The 15,275-nt window shown below is 44.0% G+C and overlaps 3 protein-coding genes across 3 annotated transcripts; 2 read left to right on the forward strand and 1 right to left on the reverse strand.

Annotated features, from left to right (window-relative positions):
• The first annotated feature begins 943 nt into the window (after positions 1-943).
• On the forward strand, positions 944-7,627 carry LOC126558199 (homeobox protein orthopedia-like). The gene is made up of 3 exons (XM_050214167.1): positions 944-1,574; positions 6,957-7,168; positions 7,241-7,627. The coding sequence occupies exons 1-3, from the start codon at positions 944-946 to the stop codon at positions 7,625-7,627; spliced, it is 1,230 nt and encodes a 409-aa protein (XP_050070124.1).
• Positions 7,628-7,870: 243 nt separating this feature from the next.
• On the reverse strand, positions 7,871-9,598 carry LOC126558154 (AP-3 complex subunit mu-1). The gene is made up of 7 exons (XM_050214115.1): positions 9,493-9,598; positions 9,340-9,427; positions 8,939-9,264; positions 8,709-8,868; positions 8,339-8,639; positions 8,125-8,276; positions 7,871-8,056 (listed from the first exon to the last, which is right to left on the reverse strand). Exons 1-7 carry the CDS (start codon positions 9,525-9,527, stop codon positions 7,874-7,876), a joined length of 1,245 nt encoding a protein of 414 aa, XP_050070072.1. The 5' UTR covers positions 9,528-9,598; the 3' UTR covers positions 7,871-7,873.
• A 562-nt stretch (positions 9,599-10,160) lies between these two features.
• LOC126557881 (26S proteasome non-ATPase regulatory subunit 5) lies at positions 10,161-11,853 on the forward strand. Its single transcript, XM_050213789.1, has 4 exons — positions 10,161-10,351; positions 10,424-11,166; positions 11,233-11,416; positions 11,490-11,853. Exons 1-4 carry the CDS (start codon positions 10,185-10,187, stop codon positions 11,851-11,853), a joined length of 1,458 nt encoding a protein of 485 aa, XP_050069746.1. The 5' UTR covers positions 10,161-10,184.
• The last annotated feature ends 3,422 nt before the right edge of the window (positions 11,854-15,275 follow it).

The raw sequence follows: 15,275 nt of genomic DNA on the forward strand, positions 1-15,275 counted from the left end.
AAAAGCATTACATGTCCAGCTTAAATTAAAGCCCCATCACATCTAACGATACAGTATGAAAACTATTGAGAAATTAATTACGAGGAGCATTTTTACACTTATCGGTCAGTTAAATATGATTCGTGATCTTGAAGATGTTTAATTATAACAAGTTGTTACGGAAAATCGATGCAGACCAAAGAGAACAGAATTTTCCCTGTTTTTATGTACTATTGATGTAGCTCCGCCTACTTTCCATGTTGGCCAATCATAACGTCAAAGCGGTACAGTAGGGAAATAGACTTAGTGTACATTCGTGCGGGATTAAAATAGATAAATACCTTTCAAAATAAAATGCAAAATAATAGACAAGGAAAGTAAAAAGAAGTATTAAAAAGTAGTTTCAAAATTCTGCACAGTTTCGTAAAGCAGTTTTACTAAAATCATCCAGTTCAATAACTGTACGTAAGACGATTTTAGCCACTGTACGGGGCGTGCAAAGTCCCTTGAAGTAAAAATAAATAACCACTGCAACACATTTGATTTTAATTATCGAAAGAGGATTGAACTAAGCAGACACAGCGGATTATGTTGCGATCGGGTCGGATAGTACCAGGATCCTGGGAAGTGCAGTGTTAGCAGCAGCAGCAGCAGCAGCAGCAGCAGCCGTAGTGCATTGGAAGTGCATAACCAGTGGAAATGTTTTGTGTGGCGAAACGAGTGTGTGCGCGCGCGTGTGTATGTTCCGGCAGAAGGGAGTGAACGAGTGTGTAACACAATTAAGAAATTAAATAATTAGCTCATTAATGTTCGGAAGTGATTGCCAAATACATGTGCCATGTGGTGTCTCTCCTTGCGGTGATGAAGGTGTGAATGGGAAGCGAAAAGTGTGTCGCATGGGCAAAAAAGGATGCTGCTTGCGTGAAAATTTTCACCAACAGACGGTGTTGATATAATAAAAGCGATGAATTGCTACGGTGCGTCAGTGGCATCCGGGACCTACGGTGATCCGGGAGCATCCAGTTGCATCCTTGAAGGTGGAGCCGTAGTAGGATCATCGCAGGAACAGTTTCACCACAAGCCATCAACGACCGGGAGTAGTGTTTGGTACGATGTGCCGCCGGGCTGTCCAAGCAGTGAGCTTCCGCTGGGTGGAAGTAGTAGTAGTGGTGACCAGAGTGGTAGTGGTAAAGTGATCGTGGCTAGTTGTAACAATGTATCTCCGTCCATGTCATCCGACCAAACCACGGGTCGATATTACACTCCGACTGGGATCAGCGAGCTTTCCCTTGTTGGACCTGCTGGACATCATCCTTTTAGTAGCGCCAATCGGCTAATGGTACCAGATCACCATCGATCCTCGTTGATCTACGAAGGAAGCAATGTGGAGCTAGGGTTCGGTGGTCTAACGATCGAAGGAGATGCTATGGCTGTGGCGACTGTGGATAAGAAAGTGCGGCATGGTGTGAAGGATCGATTTTTGATGAGCAATTTACTGCAGTTAAATAGTTCATGCAGCACGCCGAATGTCGCTAGTGCTGGTGAAGCGATGGTACCAACGGACCCATCGATAGCGGTGTCGACGGATAAAGAAGGTAATGGAGTTGGAGAATTTGAATATGTTAAGTCTTATCTGAAAACTGATATCGTAGGGTTTATTTTTGGTTTCTTTCTTTCATTCTTTCAACAATAGTCCTACTTAATGGATCATTACAATAGATAAAAATAATATGCAGACTAGGTAGATTTTGGATTTTTGTTCTAGATTTTTTTTCCCATTTTGTAAAAAAACTATCTTAAAGGTTTCATCGAAATTTTGGAGTCTATGTTGGATGTCTTAAAGAATATTTTAATTATAAGGGAAACAGAAATTATGATAAACAGATATTCTATGAGGATCGGTAAACAGGAAGTCCAGAGTGGCTTCGTCAAAAAGGGACCTTACCCAAATGGACCGCTCTTATCAATGTTGGACCTGATATATGATGAACTCCCGTTGAGGTTCTTAGACGAGTGGTTTGACGAGCGTGGTGGCTAATTGGGCGTGTCGTTCATGAGTAAAGTTCTGCCCAAAGTCTCACAATTTTGTATTCAATTAAAGTAAATGAATGTTGAATCCAAAACTGTGTAATAATTGCTGATGGAATGTGCCCTTTTTTGTTCAATGGTTTACCTGGTTCACCAGAGCTTGAAGATATTCCATTTTATCGAGTTCCGGGTGGACATTGAATCCTCTATGCACGCAGTGGTGTACCAGGAATTGAAGAGGACTGATAAAAAAATCTGGAATCTGGACCACAAGACTTCTAGCTCTGATCCGATCTTTTGGATGAGGAGCCGCTTGAACTGTAAAAAGAGGGCTTTGTAAAAAGGTAGTTTCTTGGGTGCTGGTGGGCCCTTAGCTATCGTCTATCGCCACAAATGTTCCGAATTACCCTTGGTAAATTGTGAAAATCCCCTGTCTATTTTCCAACAGTCTGGCTATGCACTATGCAAGAGATTAAAAGTCTACTATCAAAATATATTCGAAGAGATAAAATCTTCACGCGCCTCATCTTGAATATGTACCTCATGTCGTCTTGAAGATGTAGATGATTTGTTACAAATTTTCCCATTAAAATAATCAATCTCTGCAATGCTGCAAAGAAACACGGTCTTTGCCGACACAGCAGTGGGAAAACATTCCAACAAAAACCCTCAATGTCTCAATGTCTCCCCCCATAGAACTCTCATCAGTGCCATAGGTAAAACATTGTAGTTAGTAGAATTGTTTGTCGTACAATCGTAAAGGTGCTGCTGCATGATAATGGTAACGAGATATAATTTACAACCTTCGTACACGATCGCGAAGCATGCTTGAAACGAAGCGAGAAGAAATTCGGGAGGACATGCGTAAACATCTGGCTCACGACGATAATGTTTTTCACCGTCGCAATCGTCCAATTTCTGAGTTGTACGGTTGTCATCGTGTAGCAGTGAAGAACGGGAAACGACAGGCACGCTACTAATTGTGGTTGGCATGTTAATTTCCGAACGAACAGATATGACGTTTACGCGACTGACTTTGCGTCAGTCGCGCGGTCATGCATCGCGGGTATCGGGTGCTGTTGCAGATTATGTTTAATTTTAGGGTGGAGTTCGTCTCTCTCTCTCTCTCTCCCTCTCGGCTCTGGCTGGACCTTTTGGGGGACATTAAAACACTCATCCAAGGGGAAATGAACGAGTTTTCCGAAAATCAATCAGATCGGCAATGCTTGGGAGCATCTGCACGAGGAGAGCATTATTTAAAGCCCATTTATTACCTTTTCCTGGAAGGAAAGGCCCGGAAAATAGTGGGAAAAAAGCGATGATGCAGGGAGGTGTGCGCATTCGGTTCGTGCGATCATTATGATATTTCAAACGTCGCACACGATCTTCAACCGGGTGACGGCGACCGACCCCGGAAATGTGTTTTCTTTTCTTGCAGCTGATGCTTCCGACATCACGCCTGAACTTATGCAATTACACCTTTTTTTTGTGTAAGAAGAATTGGCCTTCTCATCGGTGGACCATCGTTTTTTTTTAAATAACTCTTTCTACTCGTACGCGGAACATGCTTTGTACCCCTTTCGCTAACCCACGCGAGGAAAAGCAGTAAAAAACGGCTTTACTCGAGAGAGGGAGAGAAAGAACAAGGGTGTATAGGTGGAAAAATTTATCTATTCCTTTGAAATGGATACTGTGAACCCGGCGGAGTATGGGAAGTTGGAAAGAGAAAACAGAAGGAGGACATTTCAACAGGCTTCCGTCGTAATTGGGATTGATTGTTCCAAAAATAATTCACCCATAATGCCACACAAAACCTCCCTGATGCTGGTCGTTGTGTCGTGCGCGTCGTGAAGTCGCTGCTGTCGGTTTCGCTTTCGAGGATATGCGGATGCAGCAGTGTCACGAGCATCTCTTTTCGTCATATGGATGCCACCGTGGTTGTTTTGCCAGAAGAAAATTGTTGGAAAAGACACAAAAGAAGAGAAAAATCTGTCCCATGGATATAAATACACGATCCTTTTCTAGACATTAGAAATAGGAATTGGATGAGGACAATTTTGGTAAAAAATTATATTTAAATTGAAAATTAAAAAGTGATTATGACTGGGCGTTTTTTCCTTACTCTAGCTCTTTTTGCTACGGCATATAATAGATCTGCGTACCCAAAGCGACCCAAGTCATTCAGGCAATAGATTGGCATCGGTTCTATTTTAATGTCTTCGTGGCAATTTTCTCAACCCGAACCACACCGTGAAGGAAAAAATGCATTTGAGCTACATTTCCGTTGAACAAGGCAATGCATGTACACCGATCGTTGCGATCGCTTGTTGCGTCTTTTACTTTGTCATCTTCATACGGCTGCCAGAAAGGAGTGAAGGTTCCAATTTGATTAGTGTAGTGCAAGAAGAACCTTAGAACCTTTCTTGCTACATGGGTATGAACACTTTTTTCTGATCATCTTGACTGCATCACCTCTTTTGACGAGCAGAAACACAAGAAAGAGAACCCTAAAAACGGGAAGTCTTCTGGTTCTAAAGCGGAAGTGACCCCGGGCAACAACATGCTCGTGCTGTATTGAACAGTTGTTGCTAGTAATCACCTTGTTGTGTTTCATGCGTCTATTAGCATTCCACTGCAAAGGCTGTTAATTAATCATTGAAATAATTTCCAAGACTTTGAAATGTTCTCTTCCTTCTTCTTGGTAACGGTAACGAGTGCAATGATAAATCTCGCTTTGGTCACGAGGACTCGTATTGCTTTTTTGTCTCCAAGTAATCGTTCAATTAACGAAATTTATTTACTCGTCTTCAAAATCTGGCCCCTGTTAGAAGCAATACACGTATGCCATCTTCCTTTCCAGTCGTGGAACAATTTTTGTAGGCTCAAGAGTAAAGAGATCGCCGAGATCAGTCCCTACAGCGAATTCTTCTTGATCAGCGAGGTGTTGATTAGGACAAGGTCAGGTGAACCGAATCGTTGCTCGATTACATTTTCTCTCTCAAACGTTTACTTAACGAACGAATCCCTCGACGACGTCTCGACGCTTTGCGAATGTATGGTCTAACCAGTGCAGAAAGTAAGTTAGAAGATCTTCGGATCAGGAGAAGAGCGCGTACATCGAATAGTGGACGTATTCTGATCGCTCAACACCGCTTAATCTGTGTGGAGCTTGGGGTCACAATTCTGAAAATTTAATTGTCAGAAAACTGCAGACAGACTTTCCAAGGCAGTCAAAAGAAGTGCTTGAATGGCAAGGAACCGAGTACTTTACGTCCTTGAAATAAAAACTTGGCGACAAATGTTGGAGGTGGTCTCCTGCACCGATTTTTGCTAGGAAGGGCTTTTCTGTCCGGCAAGGAGACCTTGTGTTTCGGAGCCAACAAACTCTTCCAACGTTCCGGAGTAGTAAAAGTCTAAAGACAATATGTAGGGCAAATGTTTTCTTCGGCGCACTCACTACTATAAAGCGATGTATGGGGTGTTTTGAACTACAATTTTATATCTTTTTCATGGCATCATTTTATGCATACCAGTCCTCCCACAGTTGGCGAAAAAAAAAAAGAAATTACCCATGCGTTTTGCAATCTTTGCCCATCCGTGTTTATTGCTTCCAGTTGGAACATAACTCACATCATCCGTCATTGATGCCGGCGGCTCATCTGGCGCTCTCGCTGTACACTTTCTTAAGAAGCCCACTTAAACCCTTTCTTTCCCACACGACGGCGTGGTGTGTGGTGAACCCGGTCCGGACCGTTTGAAGCGAACCGCGTAAATGACAACCGACGAGCGGAGCAAGCACCGAAGGCCATACATACCATAGAGAGCACTCTAATGACGGGAACTCGTCACCAACTCTTGTCTTGAAGGGTGGAAAACGCACAAGAATAGAGGAAAGATGCACATGCACGCACACACGCACCCACAGTAGGCAGTTGTTACGGTTTAGTGAGTTGTAAAATGATCTGATTTGTTGGGATTAAGTCATGTGTATCGCTTTCAAACTGTCTCCGCTTTAGCCGATTTCCAGCAGTCAGTCAAGTCGCAGTCAGCTCTTCCCTTCGCGGGCAGAAGATCTTCAAAGCTAGCGGTCCCGTACACACTGGCTCATGATCATTTTAACGAGGCTAGGCTTGCGCAAGTGCGCAGATGATCAGTGTGGTGTGGAAGGTAAATTATTTAATTGGAGACCCTTTTCCATGCCCTTGTTGTGTCTTTATAGTGCGTAAAAAAGGGGTTTATTTTTTGTGGCTTTGGGAGATTGGTTTTTATTTTTAGTTCCGTCAACCGACGTGTCAACGTGTGAAATGCTTCTTTCTAAAGCGCGATGATTACTGACGGTGATTTTTTCAATGAAAAACTTTAATTACAACATCCAATTTTGAATGCTTTAATTTCCGTCCTACACTGTAACGAACCACGTAAAGTGCGGCTATTAATCATCGGAAAAGGCTGCTGTGTGGGTTCAAGCAGCTTATGTTTGTTTATCATTTTATGTCCATGCTGTTGATCTTTCAATCTTCTCCTTGTGCTTTGAGGCGTCGGAAAATTGTCTTCAGTTTAGAGGGGGGTTTTCCCTGCTACTGCTGCTGCTCCTGCGAGCGCTACTGCCCGTCAATCATCTTAGATTGTGGGTTTTTGTTGTGACACATAAAGCGTGCCAGTAGTGTAAGCGACGGGGAACGGAAGGACAAACGAATTATGATTGGCGAGAACTACACGCACAAGGTTCAAACTCTTTTTTTTTGGTGTAAATTAACGACCTTTTGGAGCTGGTAGTCGGTGAGGTGCGATGTGTAGTTAATTGTGCATGTTAGGTAAATTAAATTAGTGCAAACATTAATCGTCCGTGTCGCAGAGTTCCTCTACTGAGTGGGCATGCCGATGCCGATGTATCGAATGACAACGGAAACTGATTCTGATTATGACTTCATTTTCTTCAAATAAAACAGATCTGGACGATAGTCTGCACAGCAAGTCTGACAGTAGGCAACAGATGCAATCCAAGACGTGCTCGCTGAAGAAACCACGGCGCAATCGAACGACGTTCACCACCAACCAGTTGACGGCGTTGGAGAAAATATTCGAGAAGACACACTATCCGGACGCGTTTGTGCGTGAAGAGCTAGCGAACAAGGTTGGCCTGAGTGAGGCAAGAGTTCAGGTACGGTATTAAGGATACCATTTAAGAGGACTTTCTTTCAATTAACTTTCCAAAATGCTACTTTGACACCAGGTTTGGTTTCAGAATCGACGGGCAAAATTCCGACGGAACGAGCGTAGTGCCACATCGGGCAGCGGGAGTACTACCAAGGCGGACGATTTCTTCCACCCAGGTACAATACCCGCAGCGGGTGGGCTTGGATTTGGTGTAGAAAAGCCAGATACTGGCCCATACTCACTATCCTTTTCCACATTGAGTTCCATCTTTTCACCGGTCGTATCACAACTTCAGCACCATCATCACGCGCATCATCCCGCCGCCGGTCCTCCGGTGAGAAGTGGACAGTTTTATGCACCTTACAAATCCGCTTCACAGCACGACGAAACCGGTAGTAGCTTCTGCAGTCAATCGTATCAATTTCCGAGCTTAAAGTATTTAAACAATCTACAGCAAACTTAATCTGCAACAATTGACACTTGTGCCACGTATTTATGACATTACCTAATTTACTTTACGAATGTTTCTTCACACCACAAAAAGTCCACGAACAGTACGAACGAACGCATCGACGACAAATAAAGATAGTAATAAAAGAAAGGATAACTAAATTATTGGTACGCACCTTGGTTGGTTTTTCATTTAATTGTTCGCTGTGCTCAAAGCAAGATAAAGATAATAACGTTACCGAGTCGCCGACGGATGTTCTTACATACGAATTTGGAACTTTCCTGCCTTCGTCACGTATTTGACACCTTTGAAGGGTTTGTACTTTTCGCCGTACATGTCCAGCCGGTTCACCTTCAGCCCGGATACAGCCATCTGGGAGATGGTGAAATGTACTCGGTCGATGGTTGTTTCGAGTGTGGAGTTAGTGGATGCAACGGAAACCTGTTGGAGGGTTGTTTAAAATGATGAAGCATTAAATAGAAAAAGAAAATTTTCATTAATATTCTTACCGTTCCGCGTATATTTGGCAGCTTGGCCGCATCGATTCTTCCGATGTCCCAGTGGAGAATTTTATTCACCGTGTCGTACGTGTATTTGCCCTGATTCACTACTAGCGAGCAGTTTGTTACCGCTTTTGGCATGCAGATATCCAACTTTACAGCTAAAAATAGATTAATTATGACTATTAGATGTTCATTTGTCTAGTTCAGATGTATGCTTTACCTTCAACTGTCCGTCCCATTGTGGTTTTTGGTCCAACAGTTATGTCCAGTCGGGATTGTTCACCCGATTTCAACACAAGATTGTGCCGCACGTAGATCGGAATGGCTACAATACTCTGGGAACCGACATGATACGACATCAGTCTAAAATTACCGTCCGGCGGAATGAATGACAGGATACGTTCCGATTCCCAACGCTTGAAACGGACGCACGGATGGAATGAAACGTCATCGAAGAGACGCGGATTCATGAAGGAAAGGGACAGATCGGGCATTCCGCTGAGCTTTATACAGCAATCAATCTATGGAATTAAAAAAAAAGCCGTTATGAATTTTGAATGATTTCTGATGGATTAATGACATAATCTTACATAGCCTTGAATTTCGGCAAAGATCGTTTGGCCATTCTTGTCGATAATAGCATCAACCTCCTCAACGACATCGAAATACGCCTCGTTGTTCGTGTACTTGACGCCTGTCCGACGCCACGGTATGGCTGACAGTTGACCCGACGGAAGAGTGCCGCTGATACTGAAATAACACGACGCAAGAATGAATTTACGACTTCATCTCGAGTAAATCACCACTCTGCCACCCATACTTTGATTTTCCCGTAACGGAGTTGGCAATCGTACGCAAAATGTTCGGTGGTTTGATAAGCTCCTTCAGTATGTTACACTCCGTAGCAAGCGGGAACCCATTGTCCAACATTTCGTCCAGTAGCTCGTACACAATCACATAGTTTTCCTTGATGACATTCTCATTGCATTCGGAAAAATAGTCCTCAAACGTGTCCACCACTCGATGGAGGAATTCAATGACAAAAAGTGGAGGGAATTCTTGCTTACAGGCGGCCACAAGTGAGATTCCGTTGCGTTGAATAGACACTAGGTAATGATGTGGGGTGGAAAGCACTGGTGGAACGTTCTGTAAAGAAGGAATCCGCATTGGATTAGGGTTGAGGTAAGAAACAACGACACGCATTCCGGGTACGGTACTTACGTTGGCCGATTCCCGGTGAACATCGAGAAAGTAGGACACACAGGTGCGTGATACGACGCTGCGCCAATGTTTTTCCAGAAACACATCGCTAGGGACGATAAAATTGCATTCAGTGGGGTTTGAAAGGAATAATAATTGTGGTCGTCCTATTACCCGCTACTGTTAACGATGAACAAACTGTGTATCATGGTTTTGGATCTGTACAAACACTGGGTACGATACGAAGCAGCTGTTCTCACTAATCTGACTGTGTAATGAAGAGATACGTGGCCAATTCGTTGAAAACGGGCTTTCCTTCACTGATTTCGTATTTCTAAACTACCCAAGCGCCACTAAAAATAAAAATTAAACAGTTTTACTAAAAAATAACCCGAAATTATGGTTCAACTAAAGCGATGACGAGTACGGCCCCAAAACGAATCACTTTTTTTTTGCTCAATAATTAGTTGTTTACGATTGATAGAGCTGTCAAATGAAACGATAATATTGTACAGTGGGATGAGATTGGGTCAAAATATGGATAATGTATCATTGCCCAATAAAATACAGTGTATCCCAAATCATTTCCTCATACACACGCAATGGCTTTATTTGTATATACTTATTGGAAATTAGGATGCATATGGTGACTAAAATGCTACTGAAAATATACAAAGAATCTCAAAATTATGGAAAGAATTTTCCAAACCGGTTGTTCTGATTGTTGCTGCAAAAATCACGTGCTCACATCCCATCTGTACGTACCTTGATGTTTTCCAAGAACTGTCAACTACAATGACGAGTGTTTTGGACGATACACGAATTTTATATTCCTGTTATTTAGTGAACATTTTCGCCGACTAATAATGGATGTGAACCAGTTGGAACATTTAATGCGTAACTTAGCCATTAAGGAAACCCGCACCAACAGTTTGGACGTGCTGGAAAGCAAGCTAGCCGATGTGGATCAGGAAATATACGAGGTGATGCTATGCTCCGAGGGTCTGTTCAAGTTTCTGGCCGATGCAAACAGGTAAGCGTGAACCAACACGATTGTTCGCAATAATTTGCCTTAATAGAGCGAGTCTGATTCTTTATTTTCCAGTGACCAACACACAACAGCGTCGCGCATCATCTACGACAAAGCGCTTGAGTTTTTTCCGAACGGATCGTCCGTGATCGATCAGTTCATCGAACGATGTCTGACCCATCCAAAAAACACGGTGAAGCAGTTCGGTTTGCGTGGTGCTGCCGCTATGGTGTACCATTCGGGGGCTATTTCGCCCAACAACGTGCAGCTCATCATTCTACACTGTCTCCCGATGAAGGAGGTGTACGTGAACACGTTGCTCACGGTGTTGGTAAAAACGTTGCCACCCATTTTCACCGAACCGACAGTTCAGAAGAATTTATTGTCGGTGTTGGAATTTGACGAAACGGTTCGATGCCGCGTGTATGAGATAGTGTGCACCATTCTGGAGCAGCGTCCGGAATATTTACAGATAGCGGATCCGATTATTAAACGCGCATTGATCGATTTGGAAAAGGATGATGTGCTGCTGCAGACGAGCGTTTTGCAGATTCTGACCCAGCTGCTAGCCACCAAGGAAGGTTACGATTACGTCGAGGCGTGCGATCTGTTCCGGAAGGTGTGTACCGACTTCATCCCGGACAAAGTAACACCGTACGTACGGTTCGTGCTGCCAAATGCGCTGAAGTTCCTGGCTAGTGCGGCACTGATCCAGCCGGACTTGTTTCTTGCCCGCCATTCGGGATGGGTCACATTTATGTTCGACATGATCTCGCCTGAAGATCCAATGCTGATGGCCATCGCGTACGACTGTATAGGTAAAGGATTTGTTACGCGCGTTTGTTGTCAATATTAATAATTTTAAAAATTACAATCACTTCCAGGCATGGTTGGTTCGTCAAACGAAGGAAAAGTATTCCTAAACTATCAGACGCTCAAAATGGAAAAGTTTCTGAAGGAGTTCCCGGGCGTGCTGCACTCAACGCTGGAAGCTTACAAGGTCCGGTTGATCGAATGCCTGACCAACTTACTGTCGGGAGGTAGCCAACCGATTGATAACATGATCTCGTAAGTATATGTTACCCCCTGGATTGTAGTTGTGGGGAAACTAAATGCGTAAATACACCTTTCTCCACAATAGAACCATTACCCAGGAATGGTACGAAACCATGACGGAGAGCAATCATCTCGATCTGGTGCAGGAACTGTTTAAGGTCCCATTCCCCAACATAAAGATGGCCGCATTGAAGCTGCTCTCGGTCATAGTCGATCATCGCTGGGGACAGCTGTTTTTCCAGAACACTGCTTGCTTTACTGAGCTGCTGTTAAACCGTCGGATGGACAACGACGTGAATGTGGCACAGTTTAAGTACGATGTTATAAAGAAGCTGTCCCAATGTACGATACTGGACAGCTATGTGGGTAACTCACTGAAGCAGTACGTGTCCGAGGGTGCATTTTATCGTAAGGCGGTTGTGGAGGTGGCGATCGAGGGCGATCAGTAGGGAGATAGCCGGGGAGTTTTTTTGCATGCATCTTCATTTATCTTATTGATTTTTTTTACTCCTTCCCAGTCGTGCTATGTACGTGTCATAAAGGAATAAATTTACGAATTATATCGTCAGAACCATTCAACTATTAACTACACCTTGCCCATGCGAAAATATTAAACCGGTTTTAATAGCGGATTTAAATTTCATTTTCACCAGAATAGATTCACACTTTCGTGAAATGAATATTGAGAAATATGTGTTAAGTCGTGAGAAGCTAATTTGAAGGACAGGGTCACACTTTCACTCTTCATTGGCCATGCAGGGCGCATTAGTTGAACAGGAAGATTGGCGGCGTGGCGGCGTGAGCAAGTGTGATTTCTGTTAATTTTAAAGCTCAGATTGAAAAATGTAAAGCATTTGTGGGATAAAACGATAGTGACTAGGTCATGGTGGATGTGTAATGGTGTTTCTTCTTCTTTGAGAGTATAACATTGGGATGGGTTGGGCTACCACTTGCAGATTCCTTCACTACAATTTACCAGTTCCGGGACAGTCTCCCCGAAAGTCGCTGAGAGGCTTTTCTCTTGTTCTCTGTGAGATAATCGGTACGGTACGAATAAGAAATTCAACTTTCTGGGTCTTCCAAAGTTACTCCGCTGGTCAGAGCATGTACTATTCCAATACCTCTAAAAACTTAAAGAAACGGCAATCAGTGGCCTACGCCGGGTTTGCGTCTGTAAAGATTCCTCAACAGACACATCAAATAATCAGCTAAGCACACAGCAACGTTAAAAAATGGTGAGAGCATTGAAGTCCTTGGAGATCTGCGCAGTCCAGGATTCGTGTCCGTAGGGGACAGATTTCAGACTACCATCTGATGGTATTCAGACTATCATCCGATGCGGTGCCAATCTTCACACGGCAGAACCGGTGTTCAAATCCCATGCAGATCACTCGATAGTGAGGACGGACAATCCAACCAATGCTTTTCGATGACCGGCGTGACCTAGTAGGTCGTTCATCCAAGGAGAAGTCTGAGTCTCTATAATATAATTCCACAAAATTACAAGACTTTTTTACCACAGGCTAAACGCCCCAACAGGGGAGCCATCCCCGGAACTAGTATTGAACATTAGAATAGAATTATTATTCAATACCTTCCCGAGCAGTACATCCGCAATCATCATTTTAGAGGGTAATTGTTAATTTGCTTAGCGGTTTTTCGCTGCTTGATCATAATGTCAACACTGCTGGGCATCCACATCAATCGACTGATCCGGTGTGTTAAGGAATGATAGGTATGCTTCCCCGGGTTCGATCCCCGTAGCCGAACAATGCCAACGCCCCGCCGTCAGTCGAACAAATCAGATTTTCAAGTGCCCTAGGATGGGTCGAAGATGAGAACCGTGCGTGATGTTTACACGTGGGGTCACGGTCATGCAACGAGGAAGAGAACTACACTCGAAGTGATCTCAACCGTATACGTTGATCGTCGCATATTATTGGTGGAAGGCGTGTTCCCGATGTCGCCCGGTGTTTATTCGCCGGGCAAGTGTAACGTCGCTGGATGGATGATGATCTGCGGGGGGACGGATTTGCAGACTCGTGACGCCGCAAGAATCGGCGTGAGTGCTTGAGACGCGTGTGACGATCGTCCATAGAACAACCGAGAGAGAGAGAAAGAGAGTCCTCTTTAATTGGTCGTCTTGCGCTTTTTTTGGAGTAGCTGCATCTGCCTAAGGGAATGGAACATTGGAGAACAGAACCTAAAGATAGAGTGAAGATGATGACGATGGAGTGAATGATTTGTCAACAATGTTGTCATTAAGCATCGGGTAAACGATTGGGGTCTTGTCTGTTGGGCAAGAGAACGCGCACGGCACCGTAAACTTTTGATTACGCATTCCGATAGACAGGTTCCGGTTGGTTCTGTTCGTAAATTTGGCAATGATTTTACGAGCTTGGAAGCACGGAACAATTCCTATTTAGTGTTGCCGATCGTATCATAGTTGAAGTACGCGTGTGAAGATCTGCAAGCATTAGAAGGATCTCAGGTTTGTTCGGAATTGAAGGGACGAATAAGTAAAGCGAGAGAGGTATTTACTTTTTACGTAATTACAACAAAAACCTGCCAGAGTCCGGGTGCGATGATTGATTCTGATCCTCGGGGCGTAACTATCGATCATTTCCATACGACGATTGCCTTCACCTTCTCCACACAAACACACACGTTTAATGTGATAGCCTGTATTTGTAGCTTTGGGTCAAGCAGCGATCAAAACCCGGTATACCAAGCCACCGAGCTTAATTATGGCTCATGCAAAACAGGAACTCGCACCCACCCAAACCCTGGTGAAGGGTATGCGAAGGGCCTCGGGCGGGATGTCATGTGTTGTACGGTGGAATAATAGTTGAAAACGATCAAACTGCACCAGACGACGGCGACAGCGAGATCGCTTTGGATCATAAAAGAAGGTAACTTGCCGGATTCGAGTTCCCTTGCGGTGCCGTACTAGCTCCAAAGCTAGCAGGTGCACACGCGACTTTCGAGCTGAAAGTGACGTCAGCCACGAGCCACGAGCTACCCATAATCATAGGGTGTAGTAAGCACCATCTTCATGCAATCGGTGGACGCCTTTCCGTGCAAAAGGGCTACACGTAGGAATTTTGGTGCGCCCGCAATGCAAGTCGAACGAACCATGCGGAAGAGGACGGTTTTGCAACGAATGACAAATGCGAGCTTTTGGAGGGCGTTGGTTGGTGTGTTGTTGATGTAGGTAATCACGGTTATGAAGGACCACCAGAATGTTGTAGGTTGCAGAATTTCGATACACCCTCCCCCGGTTAACAGGTACATGGACACGGCAAGGTGAAGCCTACATCTAATCGCGATCGTTGTTTTACCCTGATAAGTTCCAATCGACCGATCCTTGATGATATCCTGCACGATCAAAGCTTATCAGGCGTCAGTACGATATTTTACACGAGCAAAGATAGTTGAATAGAGAACGTTCAAGGACATGAGAGAGCTTGAAAGAGGTCGTCCCATCAGTCACGAAAGCGAATCTGGGCTTTTTTTTCTCCTCTAATGGATATAGGAAAGGTCATCCGAGACATCTGTGTCGATCTGTGTGTATCTAATGGTGTCGCAAGAAACGATGCGTAGCCAATTTTAAATTTGTAACGATTTGCACCCAGGGAAGGAAATACGAAAGGTCACCATTTTATGCGTCAGGCAATGAAAAGGGGTCGGTAGTGGAAATCGAAACCCCATCGTAAAAGGAAGACAAACTCACATCAAAATCTACTGATAGTGGCACAGATGCAGAGATTGTCCTTTGCAAGCGCATGGTCAAATTTAATGAGCTAGATTGGAGCCTTGTAGAATGGTGCGATCTGGTAAAAGATCTTGGAGCTTACAGCCCTTTGGTTTT

Source organism: Anopheles maculipalpis, chromosome 2RL, assembly GCF_943734695.1.
Source record: "Anopheles maculipalpis chromosome 2RL, idAnoMacuDA_375_x, whole genome shotgun sequence".
Lineage (NCBI taxonomy): Eukaryota > Metazoa > Arthropoda > Insecta > Diptera > Culicidae > Anopheles > Anopheles maculipalpis.

Excerpts from the sequence above, each read along its gene's own strand:
- LOC126557881 (XM_050213789.1), top strand. The coding sequence starts at position 10,185 with ATGGATGTGAACCAGTTGGAACATTTAATGCGTAACTTAGCCATTAAG. Across the intron at positions 10,352-10,423 it reads TTTCTGGCCGATGCAAACAG|TGACCAACACACAACAGCGT; the intron begins GTAAGCGTGAAC and ends TTTATTTTCCAG. Across the intron at positions 11,417-11,489 it reads CCGATTGATAACATGATCTC|AACCATTACCCAGGAATGGT; the intron begins GTAAGTATATGT and ends TCTCCACAATAG.
- LOC126558199 (XM_050214167.1), top strand. The coding sequence starts at position 944 with ATGAATTGCTACGGTGCGTCAGTGGCATCCGGGACCTACGGTGATCCG. Across the intron at positions 1,575-6,956 it reads GGTGTCGACGGATAAAGAAG|ATCTGGACGATAGTCTGCAC; the intron begins GTAATGGAGTTG and ends CAAATAAAACAG. Across the intron at positions 7,169-7,240 it reads TGAGTGAGGCAAGAGTTCAG|GTTTGGTTTCAGAATCGACG; the intron begins GTACGGTATTAA and ends CTTTGACACCAG.
- LOC126558154 (XM_050214115.1), bottom strand. The coding sequence starts at position 9,527 with ATGATACACAGTTTGTTCATCGTTAACAGTAGCGG. Across the intron at positions 9,428-9,492 it reads TTCATCGTTAACAGTAGCGG|CGATGTGTTTCTGGAAAAAC; the intron begins GTAATAGGACGA and ends TATCGTCCCTAG. Across the intron at positions 8,057-8,124 it reads TGCCAAATATACGCGGAACG|GTTTCCGTTGCATCCACTAA; the intron begins GTAAGAATATTA and ends ACCCTCCAACAG.